At 42.1% G+C, this 16,005-nt stretch overlaps 2 protein-coding genes, 1 long non-coding RNA gene and 1 other non-coding gene across 6 annotated transcripts in view; 2 read left to right on the top strand and 2 right to left on the bottom strand.

Annotated features, from left to right (window-relative positions):
- Positions 1–8,684, top strand: part of LOC141782345 (uncharacterized) — a 221,876-nt gene extending 213,192 nt beyond the window's left edge. Inside the window, exon 2 of the long non-coding RNA XR_012597102.1 lies at positions 7,342–8,684. This is a non-coding gene — a long non-coding RNA (uncharacterized LOC141782345). The remainder of the gene's footprint in view (positions 1–7,341) is intronic.
- The window catches only part of LOC141782333 (glycerol kinase-like), a 22,409-nt gene extending 13,725 nt beyond the window's left edge, over positions 1–8,684 (top strand). Inside the window, exons 11-20 of one of the 3 annotated variants that reach the window (XR_012597099.1) lie at positions 40–82; positions 192–272; positions 412–490; positions 662–758; positions 1,654–1,738; positions 2,397–2,517; positions 3,104–3,247; positions 3,481–3,567; positions 6,223–7,026; positions 7,125–8,684. Coding sequence is in view for 2 of the 3 variants with exons in the window: in XM_074658571.1 (XP_074514672.1) it covers positions 40–82; positions 192–272; positions 412–490; positions 662–758; positions 1,654–1,738; positions 2,397–2,517; positions 3,104–3,247; positions 3,481–3,567; positions 4,980–5,052; positions 6,223–6,313 (901 nt within the window). In the remaining variant the exon portion in view is untranslated. Of the gene's footprint in view, positions 1–39; positions 83–191; positions 273–411; positions 491–661; positions 759–1,653; positions 1,739–2,396; positions 2,518–3,103; positions 3,248–3,480; positions 3,568–4,979; positions 5,053–6,222 lie in introns of all 3 variants that reach the window. The other 2 variants (XM_074658571.1, XM_074658572.1) reach the window with 2 other exon arrangements.
- On the bottom strand, positions 7,540–16,005 carry ddx18 (DEAD (Asp-Glu-Ala-Asp) box polypeptide 18). Its single transcript, XM_074658566.1, has 14 exons — positions 15,814–16,005; positions 14,786–14,956; positions 14,456–14,695; positions 13,581–13,716; positions 13,285–13,385; positions 12,693–12,892; positions 12,188–12,302; positions 11,298–11,437; positions 11,034–11,195; positions 10,786–10,938; positions 10,431–10,544; positions 10,221–10,277; positions 9,414–9,591; positions 7,540–9,274 (listed from the first exon to the last, which is right to left on the bottom strand). The coding sequence occupies exons 1-14, from the start codon at positions 15,917–15,919 to the stop codon at positions 9,129–9,131; spliced, it is 2,019 nt and encodes a 672-aa protein (XP_074514667.1). The 5' UTR covers positions 15,920–16,005; the 3' UTR covers positions 7,540–9,128.
- Positions 13,810–13,942, bottom strand: LOC141782936 (small nucleolar RNA SNORA13). The gene has a single exon (XR_012597190.1). It is a non-coding gene; the product is annotated as a small nucleolar RNA SNORA13 (small nucleolar RNA).

Genomic DNA, 16,005 nt, shown 5'->3' with positions numbered 1-16,005 from the left:
AATTTATCTTTCTCCTTTTCCCATCCGTGTGATGTTCAGGTATGGGACCGGTTGCTTCCTGCTCAGAAATACAGGGACCAAGGTGAGATATTGTGCCCAAGAAAATATAACATGGGACTTAACATTTTAAATGACATTCACGCTGTTGTCTTCACACCCTGTATAATGTTTTTTACTTGTGATTGTGGCAGCCTCTGATGTCAGACCACGGCCTGCTGACCACAGTCGCCTACAAACTGGGAAAAGACGAGCCTGCCTGCTACGCACTCGAGGTGTGTGAAAACTTTCAATTAGTCTATCTGATTTTGAACTAGGTTTTGTTTCTAAGTCAGCGTCCTTGTTGCAATAAGGTCCTCCATGTTGTACCTGCTTGGCCTGCTGCTCTGATGTTTCTCTGTCTTCCTCTTCCAGGGATCAGTGGCCATTGCAGGGGCAGTCGTGCGGTGGCTGAAGGACAACATGGGCATTGTGAAATCCTCCTCAGAGATTGGTACTTACACTGTAGCACCTAACTTAATGTGACCTTATGTGAAATTCATGACTCATTCATAAACAAAATCTGTCTGTAGCAACTTGATTACTTTTTGATTATATAATGTAGAAAATAAAGACATATATTTGAGTTTGACTAACAACTCTTCCTCCTCACCGGGTCATTCAGAGAAGCTAGCAGCTGCAGCAGGAACGTCTTACGGCTGTTACTTTGTGCCGGCCTTCTCTGGGCTCTATGCCCCCTACTGGGAGCCCAGTGCAAGAGGGTGAGCAAGTCAGCTGTTAAAACGCATGTCTGAACTATCAACTGTAATTTGACCCTGAAATCAGGAGAACGGGAGAAATTTAGTAATTATGTGATACTAACAGAAGCCCCGACAGGCAAGTTAGAAAAAAAAAATCCTGTTGATCCATTTTCTAAGTCTGATCTAAATTGTTTTCTGTCATGTGTTTATGACTTAAAGCTTCAGTTAAAGTGTTCTGAGAGAAAACTAGACTTCTGCACCTCCTCATGGCTCTCTTTTCAGGCTTTAGAAAATCTAGCCCATGACGGGAGACTTTGGCCAATCACAGGTCATTTCAGAGAGAGAGCGTTCCTATTGGCTGTGCTCCGGCTGGTGGGCGGTGCTTGGTATTTCCTCAGCAGATCTCAACATGGCTGCCGGGTCACAAACTTTCTCATTTAACAGCTAAACAGTACACTACAAGATGTTTCTGAAAACATCTGATGAGAGAAATAGACATTACAGTAACAGAATATTGATTCATATTTGATCAGCGCTGCCTAGTTTGACCGTTAAGTTAACAAGTTATGTAACGGCCTCTTCTGGCCAAAATGAGTATTACAACAACAAACATAATTTATTTTTTTCACCTGTTTTCATTGATGAAAAAAAAGGAACTTAGAAAGATTATCCTGGCAAAGCATTTCTTGAGTCATAAACACAGGAGAGAAAGCAATTTAGATCAGATTTTCTTTTTTTTTCTCACTTGCCTTTCAGGGCTTCCGTAGCTACTTGTTTGATTCTATAAAGTTAGTTTTCTTGTATAGATTCTCTCTTTAACATGAAAGCATGAACATATGTATTAGCTGACCTAACAAACTGCCTTAATGACATCACAGTTTGTATATTTAATCTATTTCCTCTGTTTGTTTTCCAGCATCATCTGTGGCCTCACTCAATTCACCAACAGGAACCATTTGGCTTTTGCTGCCCTCGAGGCCGTCTGCTTTCAGACCAGAGAGGTGAGCAGTGTATCCTGTCTTTCTTCACCCTGTTGCATTCTGGTTGTTTCTTCTTCTTGCTTTGAGGATGGGGTTAGATTCAAGGAGGTGACTGAGAAAAACACAATGGTTCAAGGTTATTTGTCATATGTCAATTCCAGCAAAGCAGTCATTGTCGATGAAATCTTTGGTCTCAGGTTCCTTCAACAATAAGATATGTATATACAAGTAAATGTAAAAGCAAAATGATAATCTAAGGCATAAAATAGTGCAGTTGAAATAAATGTAAACATAATTAAATATCAAATAGTAATGTAAATGTGAATTTGTAATTTATTTGATGACAGTATTTCAGATGGGAAAACTGACTAAACAGGTGTAACAGTTTGTGAAACAGCATGTATATAAAGGTAAAGGTAAATAAAGGTAAAGGTAAAGGCCACATTTATGGGAAATAGTTAATTTTCCTTTAAATTGATGCAGTGAAAGTTTGAGTGTATTAATTAAGTTTTTGCAACCAACTGAAAAGCATGTAATCCCTTAGTAGAAATGAAAACACCAAAGCACCAACTTTCTTTCAGCAATAGTTATACGTTACAGACCCTGGTTGAGGTTTTGTGTGACTGGTATTGGCTGAAATTGGTTTGTGTTTAAGTGAGTGGCTCTTTGTGGGTATCAGATCCTCGATGCGATGAACCAGGACAGCGGCGTTCCTCTGACGCAGCTGCAGGTGGATGGAGGCATGACTTCCAACAGACTGCTGATGCAGCTGCAGGCCGACATCCTCAGCATCCCCGTAGGTAAGAGGACTCTCACAACGCACTAATGCATGTACTCATACATACACATAAGGGCCGTCAAAGTGAACGCGATAATAACGTGTTAACGCAGTCGATCTTTCAGAGGTTGTGGCGGGCTCCGTTTTAAAGCTAGAGTGAAGATACTGGTATCATATGAAACTAGAAAAACTTAAGGAATTTAATAAGCAATCAGAAAAGCAGCAGCTGCCCCGTTCACTTGTATAGGGTTACATGCCAGTCTTGCCAGGTTCAATATGGACCCCACGTTGACAGATCGCTGCAACGGGCTGAAGGATCCAATGCGGCTTCTATGTATACATGTCTATGGTTGGGAATATCAATATTTTCCTTAGACCTATTATAAAATGACGAAGGAAAACTCTATACGACTAAAATTACAATATATTAACTTATTACGCACCAAAGAAATTCTGTCATTTCGGACAATGTCAACAAACACGTAACAACTCGTTTTGCATTTCAGTAAATTCAGTAATTAAATTGCCTAATTTGTCATTTTTTATTTTATAAAATAGGGATTGTACCTTATTTTTTCTGCCTGTTTGTGTCTCTCATGTTGGTCCAGTGCTACCCACCATGTCAGAGACCACAGCTCTGGGTGCCGCCATGGCAGCAGGAGCAGCAGAGGGGGTGGGCGTGTGGAGCCTGAGCCCCAGTCATCTCCCACACGTCACATCAGAGAAATATGAGCCTCAGATCAACTCTGACGGTAAGGAAAAAAAGACCCAGAGGACATGTGGACATGCACTAAGGAGCTACTCCAACCAGTTGGACTTGATACTGAGCATGTGATTCTCAAAGATGGTCAGAAAACAGCTCATTTGCTGCCATCTAGTGGATGTTATGATCAGGACAGTGTGTGGAAAATAATTGCTCTGTATTACCTCGCCTGACCTGTCTCTGTCTGTCTGTCTGTCCATCTTTCTGTCCTCTCACAAACAGAGAGCGAGTTCCGCTTTGCTCGTTGGAAGAAAGCCGTCCAGAGATCCATGAACTGGGAGACCACAGAGCCTTGCTGCAATGCCAACGGTACACAACTGCAATATTTGTCTTATTTACGAAAAGTATGACCGAAGAAAGAAGTTATTCCCTAAATCTGTGACATAAAGGAATTTTTCCTGAATCTCGAGAGGTAAACAAGTGCAGGAGTCTGAAGCTCAATCCCAATGTCCACACTCACTCACTGACAGACTTTGAGGTGCATTCTCACAAAGTCTGTGAGGGTTTTAGGGCTGTCCCATTGTACAGTCTTCAAGTCCTTGAGGACTTTCTCACAGACATTTTGAGCCCTTTATGATCACTTTCCGTAAGTCCGCATTTCTGCAGACTTTGCTTGAGTGAATTATCCACAATTCATTGCGTTGTGACGTTAAACACATGGTTACCAGAGGGAAGCCCCGCAAAAACAAGGTAAACAAAGAGGACGGCACATGGGTGTTCAGACTGGCATATTTAAATTTACACAGAAACATTAACATGAAGGATTTAAGATGGTACGTAAAAAACACATGAAATCAGAGGAATGACAGCATTAGACTATATTACACACCTGGTTTATTCATCAACCAGTTCTTTTAAAGGTCCCATATCGTGCTTATTTTCATGTTCGTACTTGTATTTTGTGTTTCTATTAGAACATGTTTACATGCTGTAATGTCTGCCTTAATATACCTTTATTTTTTTAGCACTTTTAGCACATTTTGACGGAATTGCAACGGAATTGCGATGAAATTGCAGCAGAATTGCGTTGCTAGGCAACAGTTTTGGTCCATGTGTACTTCCTGTCAGCTGATGACATTCACATTCACTGCAACCAGGAATAAACTGGGACACATTTAGAATGTTTACTTTTAAAATTGTGTAAAGGGTCTAAATATTGTATATTTGTGACATCACAAATGGACAGGAACCCTGACAGCTTGTTTCAAATGCAGAGTTTCTGAATACGGGCTATGTGTATTTCCCTGTGGATTGAGCGTTTCGATACTTTCACAGTATTCATATGGGACTTAAGCCTGCTTTATAATAAAAAAACATTAAAGAAACACTTTTTTTTAATAATATGGGACCTTTAAGTTTGCTTTATGAAGTTTGACAAAAACAAATAAATAGTGTTTATGACAGTTACCTCTAGTCTCATAAGGCAACAGCCTGGAAGACGTTCAAATAGGCAGTTAAAACAAGGGTTAAAATAAAATAAAAACCCACAATTGGCGTCGTCATGGTAACGTGATATGTTGCCGCAAAGTGCTGTCCCATTCATATTTATATCATTTCAAGCCCTCGCAGCCTCTCACACTCAATCTTTTATAAGGTGACGTCAGTCAAGTCCCTGAGGGTTCAGGCCTGAGGCCTTTGTGGGGTGGGGGTGGGGGGCACATTGGGATTGGACCTGACTGTGATCCATCTTGGATGCTATCTTTCTTATTCACTGTCTACAGGTGTAGGAAAGATGAACGGCGCCCCCTGGGGGGGTTCCTCCCACCACTCCCCCCACCGGAGCAGACCCCTAAGGTCCGACGCTCGCTGCCACTGCATGCCGTGTGTGACAGTTAACGCTAACTTCTTTATGTTGTGACGGGGTTCAGTGTGACATAATTCCATTTCTAGGAATTTGACCAGCTCTTTAAAGGACCAATTTGTAATATATTTAAATCAAATCAAATCAAATCAATTTATTTTTGTATAGCGTCAAATCACAACAGAAGTTATCTCAAGACGCTTTATATGTAGAGCAGGTCTATGACCGTACACCATAGTTTTGAGACCCAACAGGATCCACCAAGCGCACTGTGGCCAGGAAAAATTCCCCGATTACTGGGAAGAAACCTGGAGCAGAACCGGGCGCAGGGCGGGCGGCCATCTGCCGAGACCGGCTGGGGGGATAGATAGATAGAGTGAGAGAGAGAGAGAGAGAGATAGAGAGAGAGAGATATAGAAGCAGCCACAATAGCAGTCTAGCAGCTGTAATAACTAATACAAGTAGGGCTGATAACACAAAACCAATAGTGGTGGATGGAAAGAGTGATAATACAACTATCGGAAAGCCAGCACTGTCCAGCATCTCTCCTCAGTACTGTAATAAATCATAAAATGACCATGATATGTCATCAGAGATTAAGGGATGCTGAATTGAAATACTGGATCTGTGTGATCCTATCCACTGTAGATTTCGACACCCCCGTTACCACATATGAAACTAACTGACTTTAATATTCTGAGAAAAAACTTGAAACGGTCAATGTCCTTTTTTAGTTTTTGGTGATCTAAAGGTCCACTATACGATATCCACAGCATTAATATATCAACAACTATTGTCTATGTAGATATAGAGGAGTAATGTCTACCTGAGCAGAGAATGAAGTCTATCTCTGTGTGTGTTGTAATCAGAGCTTATCTGTGCTTTATTGACATAGCCGGCTGTGCGAGCGTGCTTTTAGTGCATGTGAGCGTGCCGCCGTTCTGCACTGCTCTCATACGCTGGCTACAGCTGATATCGCCATGTTTTAACTGAGCAATCGGGTCTGTTTTAAAGCCCCAGAGGGTTTACATTGTGTGTGGAACAAACTATTTCCTGGAACTAACCGCTTTGCCTCCACACTTTTTGAACCATAAAAAAAACATCTGTCGGTCAATCTTATATGTATTGTGGTCTCTCTGACTGTGATCTTTTTCACCTCACAGATCCCCAGCGCTAACTCTGGAACAAGACCTTAATGGGAACATGGAAACCTATGGAGCAAGACAGGGAATAAAGGACTTGACGGCCGCCTGATGCGATATGCGGTCATTTAGGGTGATGCGTAGTCTGCTAGTAGTACCCAGTTCATCATCAACCTCAAGTGCCAGCTGGACTGAAGAGTGACACAACCTGTGGAGCTTTTCAAGCAACTACAGAACTATTTTTGATGACATTTCTTTCATCTTCCTTTTCTAAAAAGGAGAACTACAACTTTACTGTAAAGTATAGGGACACTCAGGTGTACACAGTTGCACTATTGTACCTCATCACTGTAACAAAAGGGGACTCTGTATCGTTCTGTACATAGCGTTGATGTAGTCGTACCTCTTTCTTAACTTTGGGATGTACAAGATTAGTCGGACTAATTCAGGTGATGAAAAAGGTTACTGCTCAGCTTCCGTCCTGTTAAAGGGACTGTTTGTAACTTTTTACACATATAAATCTACCGGGTCGGTGTCCCATGCGAGCGCGCATATGCGTGCTCGCGTGTGGTGGCTACGCTGTTCAGACCGCTCTGCTGCCTGCTTTTCTTCACTCACACAACGCGCGCGTTCTCGCTCCACCTCACGTTCATGCGCGCTCACTCCACACTGCAGAAGAGTTAGTAGCTCTGAGAATATCTAGTGGATGTACAGTGGACGTTTGTGCAGAAATAACAGCTGCAGCTCCTCCAGACCAACAGAGGTTTCCCGTGTCTTGTGAAGTGACGGGGCTCCGCAGCGAGTTACGTTATCGTCTCCGACCGGGTGCCGGTGTCCTCCCTGTTCCCTCCGGCCGCGTCGGAGACGATAACGTTTCTTTTCCTGCTTCAGCCCCGCTGCTTCAGCCTCCGGGGCTGAAGCAGGAAAAGCCAACACTAGGATCAGCATTGATTCATGGAGAGACCTTCGTCTGGTCAGCTAACATTACTGCCAAGCAGGTGAAATATAGAGTGATATTGTGGTTTTAGCTGACGTACGCGCCTCACTGTTTTGAGCGATGCTCGTTCATGTCTATTTAGAGCGAGCACAAGCGACGCTTGCTACGCCCGACGCTGACTTTCGTTGACTTAACGACCACAGGTGTCGCTGTTAACAAGCATTTCTGAAAGTTACAAATAGTCCCTTTAAAGTGGGGTCTGGTCTAGGAGGAGCTAAAAAGGAGTGACAGAGTTCAGAGTTTAGGGTTTCATGGGGCATTTGGGTCAAAATAATTGATCTTGTGTGTGGAGAGGATGGATGTGGGAGCCATGCAGGTTTTTAACTCGATTGTTTAAAAAAAAAAAAAAAAGATATATTTTTTTTTAAGTTAATCATTAGGCTCGTTCGAGATGAACCAGGCCTGCGCAGAATCGATCACCGGCGATTGCTGCGCAATGCATGCCGGTTAGATTTGTGCCGGACTTGCTCTGACGTCATGCACACGTGGGCAACGATAACCACACGGGATCGAGGCGGCCGCAGTTGCTCTCCACCGACTGCAAGACCCAGGGCATTATGGGAAACGCCTGGCTGTCACCTGATCAAAGAGCTGATTGGCTCTTAGTTTTTTACAGCACACACCATGTGTAGTAGAAAGTCCAACCTTTCTGTGTAATTGTAATATTTAACACCAGATTGTAGGCTAGTTAGTCTCATGTTGTGCAATGAAGGTTTCATCTGTTAAACACATCTTGTGTGGTTGATAATTATAATAATGGAGGTTATCTATATATAGCAGTTATCAAAACGAGTGTTTTAGAAGGCAGACATTAAAATAATAAAGGATATCCAATGGCAGATACGCGCACATTTCCATATATATTTACAAACAAATATAAATAAATCCCAACGTGGTCTGCAAACTACAAGTAGCCTACAGATCAGATCTAACAGGATGTCATTTTTCCTGAGACTTTATATAAATTCTTTGAAGGCTGCTGGAAACCGTCCGACTCGACCGCAGCTTTTTGTCTCCGCCCCCCCTCCTGCTGCTGCCGCCTGATCTCGTCTACTTTCCAGGCGAGGCGCAGTTCATCTTGAACGAGCCTATTACTTGCGTCAGTGCTAAGACTGAAGGGAAACCCCCACCCCGACACACAAAGCATCATGGTACGTTTAGATACTAATCAGTTGTATTTACGCACAAGCTTTTTAGATCAGAGCCTGAAAATCATTCTGAAGCTCACTTTTTAGAATGAAAACACCTCAGGATTAAGTTTTCTTAGTTATAAAATTTATTGAGATTTTTCATCATTTAAAGGGAATGTTGTATTCATTTCTGATGAACTTAACTGTGCTTTTTGTAATGTGTATCTAATTATCCCAGATCCTATTTGTGTGCCTGCCGGTTGCTTTGTTTGACAAGATGCATGGCAGGAGTCCTTCAGCTCTGCAGGAATGTGGATGCTGTAATAATGTGATGTATAATAAAATAATTGTACATCGGCACCTCATGTGGTTTATATCAGGTGACTTCATGCTCATGGGCAGTGTCTGCAGTGGGTCGGTACACAGTACTGGCATTTCTTTTACTCCTTTGCAAAGTCTACATAGTATGAATGAAGCAAACTAAATATATTTAAAGTCGATAGAGATTTAATATTCCACTCAGGTGACATGAGGAAATGTTAGAAAGGTGAGCTTTTCTTTGTTGATCAGGAATCCACAGTGGAATGCAGCGACCTCTTCAACACACAACACCCACAATGTTTGTTTACAAATACTTTTACATAACTCATAGGAGGACAAGTGGGCCTAAAGGAAGTCTGAGAGACTTGTGCCCTACACAATACACAGCATCCTGCTCAAAGCAGGAAGTTCATGTAATAAAAAAAGGGCAGTTCTTCTAAGAGAAGAGGAATCAGTCCAGGAGTTCACGTGACGGGGTTTCAGCGGGAGAACTGTCTCCTGTCACCCTTTCCTTTGTTGACATGCTTGAAGATTCTGGATTTTTGCCCGATCTTGGACTTCTGGTATCCAAAACCGCCTCCGCCGCCTCGCTTCTGCATCTTTACACCTCTACTGCTGTGGACATCTGGAGAAGAGCCGAGTTAAGGACAACTAAACAGTTTTTTTTTTATCATACATTTCTACATAAATTGAGGAATGCAAATGACGACAATAGGACTTTAACATATCAAACAAGCCGTGTGCAGAATCACGGAAAAGGATACTCAGATCGACGTATGGAGGAACTTTGAAGCCAAAAGACAGCGCCACCATGGGGAGGTTGAGGGTGTTGACGTTGTAGATCTGTTTGAGTGAGTGGGAGTCGTAAGCCCTCACGTAGGACTTGTAGGCCTCTTGGGCTGACTTGTGGAGATAGTAGTTCTTCTCAATCAGCTTATCCAGCTAAGGAACAAAAGGCAGAGGGCAAAGCTTCAAAATTCACGAGTGGGCTATTTACTGATGTATTTTATATCCAGGGATGCAAACATGTGGTGAAAAAAGAGAGAGCTGCCAGAAGTCGGAAAATATAAATGTGACAGCGTAATATCATATACCCATGTGATGAAGGCCTGCGCTACACGCCTAAATAAATTGGAAATGAGTGGTTAATGTATCGTTTTACTAGAAACTTAAATGCACTCTTATTCAATGGAAATAAACAAGGTTATTTTAAAGGGAACATGTTTTTAATCCCATATCTTATCTAGCCTATGTATTGGTTTTAAATTAAGTTATTTCCAAAATAAAATTATTCCAAAAATTACAGACATGTGAATCATTTGACTCAAATCGTGAATCTACTAAATCAACTCAACTTATAAAAGTGCAGTGTAAAGATAATTCATCCATTTGTTCATTCATTAAGCCTATAAAAGGTGGGGGACACCACCTCTCGGCTGAGCGTGCACACTTTCCACGGATGTCCTTTAATACCCTTAGATTTACACATCGTACATTTGGTATTAGCATTTCATTTTTCCAACCATAGAAAACTAACAACTACTATTTAAAGATATAAGTAGATTTCTTACCTGGGACTGGATATCAGAGATTTTCGTCCAAGAAAAGTCAAACTCGCTCAGTGGGACCTGGACAATAAAGAGGCATGTAAATAGAGAGCAGTCTCATTTATAGACATGTCCATCTTGTTGGGGTCAACATTAGTAAAGGTTGATAGGACAAAGTAAAATTAGCAATCAGCTGTGTATCTAAATGAAAACAGTGGGGTTTGAGATGGTTACCTTGGCCTGTTTCAGGAAGCGGAGGAAGCCGAGCTCCTCCGGTCGGAGGATCAGGAGAGCGTGGCCTTGGCCGTTGATGCCTCTGGCTGTCCTGCCCACCCTGTGGATGTACTCCTGCACATGCAAAGTCAAGTTTAGAAGGAGTCCTAATCTGTGACTCAGCTCCAACTCAAAAGGTGACCTTCACCAGTCATCGAGAGTTTTTGTGAGCCACGTCGCTGATTTCACTAGGACTGACCCGAAGCTTCGAAGCCCAAAAAATGGTATTCGGGACAGCCCTAGATTTCACCATTGATTTTTTTGCTCCAATTTTGAATTATGGTCATGTTGTATTATGTGGTAATAGTTTGGATACCTTGGGGTCATCTGGAGGGTCGTACTGGATGATCCAGTCCACCTCAGGGATGTCCAGGCCTCGAGCTGCCACGTCAGTACACAGCAGGATGCCCGAGTCGGCGTTGCAGAACTGGAAGAAGGTGGTGGTACGTTTGGTCTGCTTCTGCTTGCCCTGGGAAACAAAAAGATAAACAGTGTTTTACAACAGCTGGCTCTGTAGGCGTGTAGGTGAATACTGTATGAGACTTAACAAGTGACACGTCTTACATGGATGGCCATGACGGGCAGGTCGATGTAGTTGAGTAGCTCATAGTGGAATTTCACAGACATACAGGAAGAGAAGAAGACCATGAGCTTCTTCTTGCGGTTCTTCTTCAGGAAGGTGAAGAGCAGCAGGAAGCGCTTCTCTGACGGGCACACCACATAACCCTGAAACATAAGAGAGATCACGTTAGCGTGGTGCCGAGGAGCTTCAAGGCCAGTCCACCTTCAGCAGAACATCGACCTGAACAGAAAAGCAGCAGACAGTACCTGCTCCAGGCCGTCAACGGTGGCGTTGTCTTTGTTGTCATCCACGCCGACGTAGAGGGGCTCTTTCTTCAGGGAGATGCGAGCCAAGTCCTCCACCTTACGGGTCTGAGTGGCTGAAAACAGCATGGTCTGTCTCTTCTCTGGACAACAGAGGCAGAAAACAGGGATTCAGAGGGAGCAGGGTGGATCAGAGGCTCTAGTACTTGCTATCTTCTGACGTTTTATGTTGTGATATTTACTGGAAATGACATTATAGCCAACAGCCAGTGGGAAACTTTCAGGCGACCTCCTGGTGATCTCCCTCCAGCCAGCTGTCACCTTATTTATGAGGAGGTATCATAGAGATAACTCCTCATTTCAACTTCACGAATCAGCCGTTCCTCATTGACACGTTTGTGATAAATAAAAGCCTACCAATAGTATTTATGCAACAGGGCAGCATTTATATTTTTTGTATAACTTCAACTTGTTATTCTTGAAGTCTCTGAGAATTGAGAAACACTAAAAACTTTAGTAAAAAGTGTTTATTTGTTTAGCATGAATAAAAGTTACCTTTTGCCTTTCTGTATTTACATTATTGCAATCAGTTGATAGAAATTTGTCAAATATAAAAACTCCACAATCTTATACTTTACTCTGCGTTCGTGCCATAATTTGCCACACTGCCTTTATTAGCGCACAGCGGACTGGAGGAGATCCTGATATTAGCACCCCATATGTACTGAATTGAGAATTGATTTTGAATCGAATCGTGGCGGTTTTGACTGCTATTTTAAAAAAATTGGAGTCCCCTACCTTTATGGAAGTGCAATACTAAATTGCCAAAGTAGCCCTTTAACAAAACAATCCCATCACAGAGGAATGAGAGCTGTGCAACAACAGATACGTACTTGGCAGCAGTTTGATGATCTGCTTCAGTTCCTCCTCGAAGCCCACCTCTAAGATACGGTCAGCCTCATCAATAATCAGACACTGGAGGTTCTTGTACATGAAGCCAGCGGTATTCTGAAGGACAACATTAGTAACATAGTAAATATTATTATCCAAGTATTAACAACAAGCAGGATCTGCAGAAACTAGGGCTGTCAATCGATTACAATATTTAATCACAACTAATTGCCTCACTGTACATTAAAGAGATTTATCAAGTATGTAATACTCTTATTAACATGGGAGTGGACAAATATAATGCTGAATTTGTGTTAACGTGTTATTACCGCGTTAACTTTGACAGCCCTAGCAGAAACACACCAATAAAACAATGATCTTGTGTTTGAAGTGTACTGACTACTAATACTATGAATGGATAATGTCCAGTTTCATATGCTATGTTCCAGAAGCGTTGGTAGTAGTGCTTTTGTGCCATATATCCCCTCAGGACTCCACCCCTCTCACCTGGAGGTGGTCCAGCAGACGGCCCGGTGTGCACACCAGGATGTTGACGCCGTTGGCCAGCCTTTGGGCCTCAGCTGAGCGGTTGCTGCCCCCCATGACCAGACCAAAGGTGTGCACATGGTGTGCCATCAGCTCCTTCAGCACACCATAAGTCTGCATGGCCAACTCACGTGTGGGAGAAAGGATCACTACACCGGTGCCTGAGAGGAAGAGGAGGACATTGGTCAAGAGCTTCGACTCAACTTCCATAATACAGTTTGATACATTAGGTAAAATAAATACATTTCCCTCTCCCTCAGCAGCCCACAGAGTGTTTAAAGCTAGGGTAGGTAATGTAATTTAGAAACATTTTTTTTGTACTAACAATAGCCATGTTTGTTTTTTACGACTTGGTGACTTTCTCTCTAGATTTAGGGACTTTTGGAGCTAGTGCTGCTACTTTCTTTGGAAAAGAGTTGGCAACACTGGGCTGGGTTTTGAGGTTGGATCATTTTTTAAATCTACTGTACTCTTTCTGGTTTCTCAAGATTACCAACCCTAGCTTTAAGCCAGAACATATTGGGGAGAGTGGAAACATTAACAGGAGTCTTACCGTTCCTGGGCATGAACTTGAGTTTGTAGATGAGCTCTATAGATGGGATGAGGAAGGCCAAGGTTTTACCACTACCTGTCTTGGCAGCAGCTAGAACATCCCTACAGAGAAGCAAACAGAAACACTGATTAAGTATTGACAACGTCACAATCGGATTCTGGTCTAAAGTTAATCATGCTTTTAATCTGAAATGAGCTGCCCTCAAAAGGCCATAGCCAAAAGACACGAAACCCAGTCTGGCATTATGGTCCATCACTTATTAAGTTACAAGCAGCTCACGAGAGTCTGAGACTTACCTTCCCTCCAACAGGGGACGAATACTTTTGTGCTGGATCTCCGTCATGTGTTCAAAGCCCATCTCCTTCACTGCTTTCAGCGTGCTGTCACTCACCAGCTCAGCAAGAGAGGTGAAGGATGTGTCCTCAAATGCTCCTGAAATACCCAAAAGCAGATTCCATTTAAAGACCAAGGTGAAGCAGGAAAAACAGCTGATGTTATCGGCCATGGGAAACTAGTTAAAATCCATTGTGTCCTTGCAGTTAGTCCTGTCAGGAGAATCACTGGTGACTCCTCCCAAAGACAACCACAAGAATCTCTGTATGCCTTAGTTGACACCCTTTTCATGATGGAAACAGTGAAAGGGCAACACATAAAGGCAAAGCGGCTGAATTTTGTTTTTCACTTCAGGTCAATGTGTGTGTATGTAGACCGAACAGTAGCAGGTGGGTCTGCTACAGCCTCTGAAAAATGGAAAATCGTACATTTACCCAAGTACTGTAGTTGAGTACAGTTCTGAGGTACTCGTTCTTATATTTACTTAAGAGTATTTCCATTTGTTATAACTTTATATCTACTAGTCAAAATGTAATTACAGGTATCTAAAATTGGAGTTTCCGCCTCGTAATTCTAGATGCAGAAAAAAACATGTGATGTCACAACAAAAAATGAGTCTAACAAAACTGTTTTTAAACTGCTGAACTTTTTACAGTGGACTTTCAGTAAAATTAAGGACATATTAAGGAAAACTATGTGATTTCTCACTACGGGGCCTGTCCAGATGCACCATGCCGTTATTATCTTCTGTACTCAGCTAATGGAAATCCTCACAGGTAATACAACTGCTGAAGAACCAGCCGGCTCTGTAGTAAACAGACTGCTATTTCTTCAATACCTGTTAAGCCAGACGGTAATTCAGGTTGATCTTCCTCTTCTTCATCATCATCATCATCATCTCCGGTTTTGTCCTCCTCCTCATCTTCATCATCTTCATCTTCTCCCTCCTCCCCTTCATCTGCAGCTTCCTCTGATTTATCAATAGCCTTTTCTCCATCTGCTAATGTTGCTCCCTCCTCCTCCTCCTCCTCCTCTTCGTCGTCTGCTGCTTCTTTCGCTGTTTTGGTCTTCTTCTCAACTGAAGTGAGGATACAACATGTTAGTTAGCCATCACAAAAAAAACATGTGGTCTGTCTATTTGAGGTTGTCAACCTCCTCTAGCTGTTACCTGGTGTATCAGCAGTGTCGGCAAGCTTTCTTTTCTTCTTTGACTTCTTCTTCAGAGGAGTCTCCTCTGTTGTGGTCCCTTCCGATGGTAACCCAATCTGCTTCTTCGGTTTTTTCTTACCAAGAGTTGCAGGTTGCTCAGAACCTTCCTCCTCCAACCCGTTTGAGTTCACTGTCAAAAGCATCATGAAAACAAAACACACATTTACCGGATCAGTCAGATCATGTGGTAAAAACTATGAGCTGTTATGATGTACTTCATGATTATGCGTCCTGGGAATTTAAAATGTTTCCTCACGTTTATGGAAGTCAGTATAATTTTCCTTTTGCATTTCATCCCTTATTTATTTTCCCAAACTTATTTATTTCTGTATTTTTTTTATACATTTCTTATGCATTTCTGCCTCATTATGCAAATGAGAGGGCTGTCAAATACATAAAAGGGGAAATTAAACAGAGGAGTAAATAAATAAGGGAATTAGTACAAAGATAAATAAATAGAGAAGCAAAATATATGTCCCAATTAATTAATGGCTACATTTATTTTTTATACTATTTTTGGTACATTTAATGAATCATTTATCGAATCATTTATTTTTATTTTGGCAGGTTACTCACAGCGGTGGAAGAAGTATTCAGATCCTTTACTGCAGTAAAAGTACTAATACCACACTTTGAAAATACTCCAACACAAGTAAAAGTCCTGAATTCAAAACTTAAAGGAGAACTTTGGAAATAACGTTACACGATGCTAGCTACATTTTAGCGACGCTTATAAATCACAATAATCAGCGCCACATGACGGTGATGTACACAGACAATAATCTGATGTTATGAATTAATGTCAGCCGACGTTATGTCTGTCAGTGAAATGTAAACGATGTGAAGAGAGTTCCTGATTTAAAGCCATGCAGTGAGGAGCTAACGGAGCTAGCTTAGCTTAGCAGGTGACGAACTTCACCTGCTTCAGAAACACAGAAAACAACAACAACAACATCCGGATACTCTGTTTTTATTTACAGCACATACCCGTCTCTTCGTCGTCTTTCTGTTCCCTCAGTAGTTTGCGCTCTTTGTTCTTATCAGTTCTTTTCTGTATCTTCTTTCGGAGCAGCTTCATCTGCAGGTCCGCCATGTTTAACGACGCACAGCAACACGTGTGTATGTGAGAGGTCTGCAGGACCCTTCCGGGGTACCGCTCTGCATTGCCTGATTGAAAAT

This window comes from Sebastes fasciatus, chromosome 14 (assembly GCF_043250625.1).
Source record: "Sebastes fasciatus isolate fSebFas1 chromosome 14, fSebFas1.pri, whole genome shotgun sequence".
Taxonomy (NCBI): Eukaryota; Metazoa; Chordata; class Actinopteri; order Perciformes; family Sebastidae; genus Sebastes; species Sebastes fasciatus.
This window is presented reverse-complemented; position numbering and strand designations above follow the sequence as displayed.

Coding starts and splice junctions, on each gene's coding strand:
- ddx18 (XM_074658566.1), bottom strand. CDS start 15,919: ATGGCGGACCTGCAGATGAAGCTGCTCCGAAAGAAGATACAGAAAAGA. Junction 14,696..14,785: donor CGACACTGCTGATACACCAG/GTAACAGCTAGA, acceptor TCCTCACTTCAG/TTGAGAAGAAGACCAAAACA. Junction 11,438..12,187: donor GATCATCAAACTGCTGCCAA/GTACGTATCTGT, acceptor TCTGTTGTCCAG/AGAAGAGACAGACCATGCTG.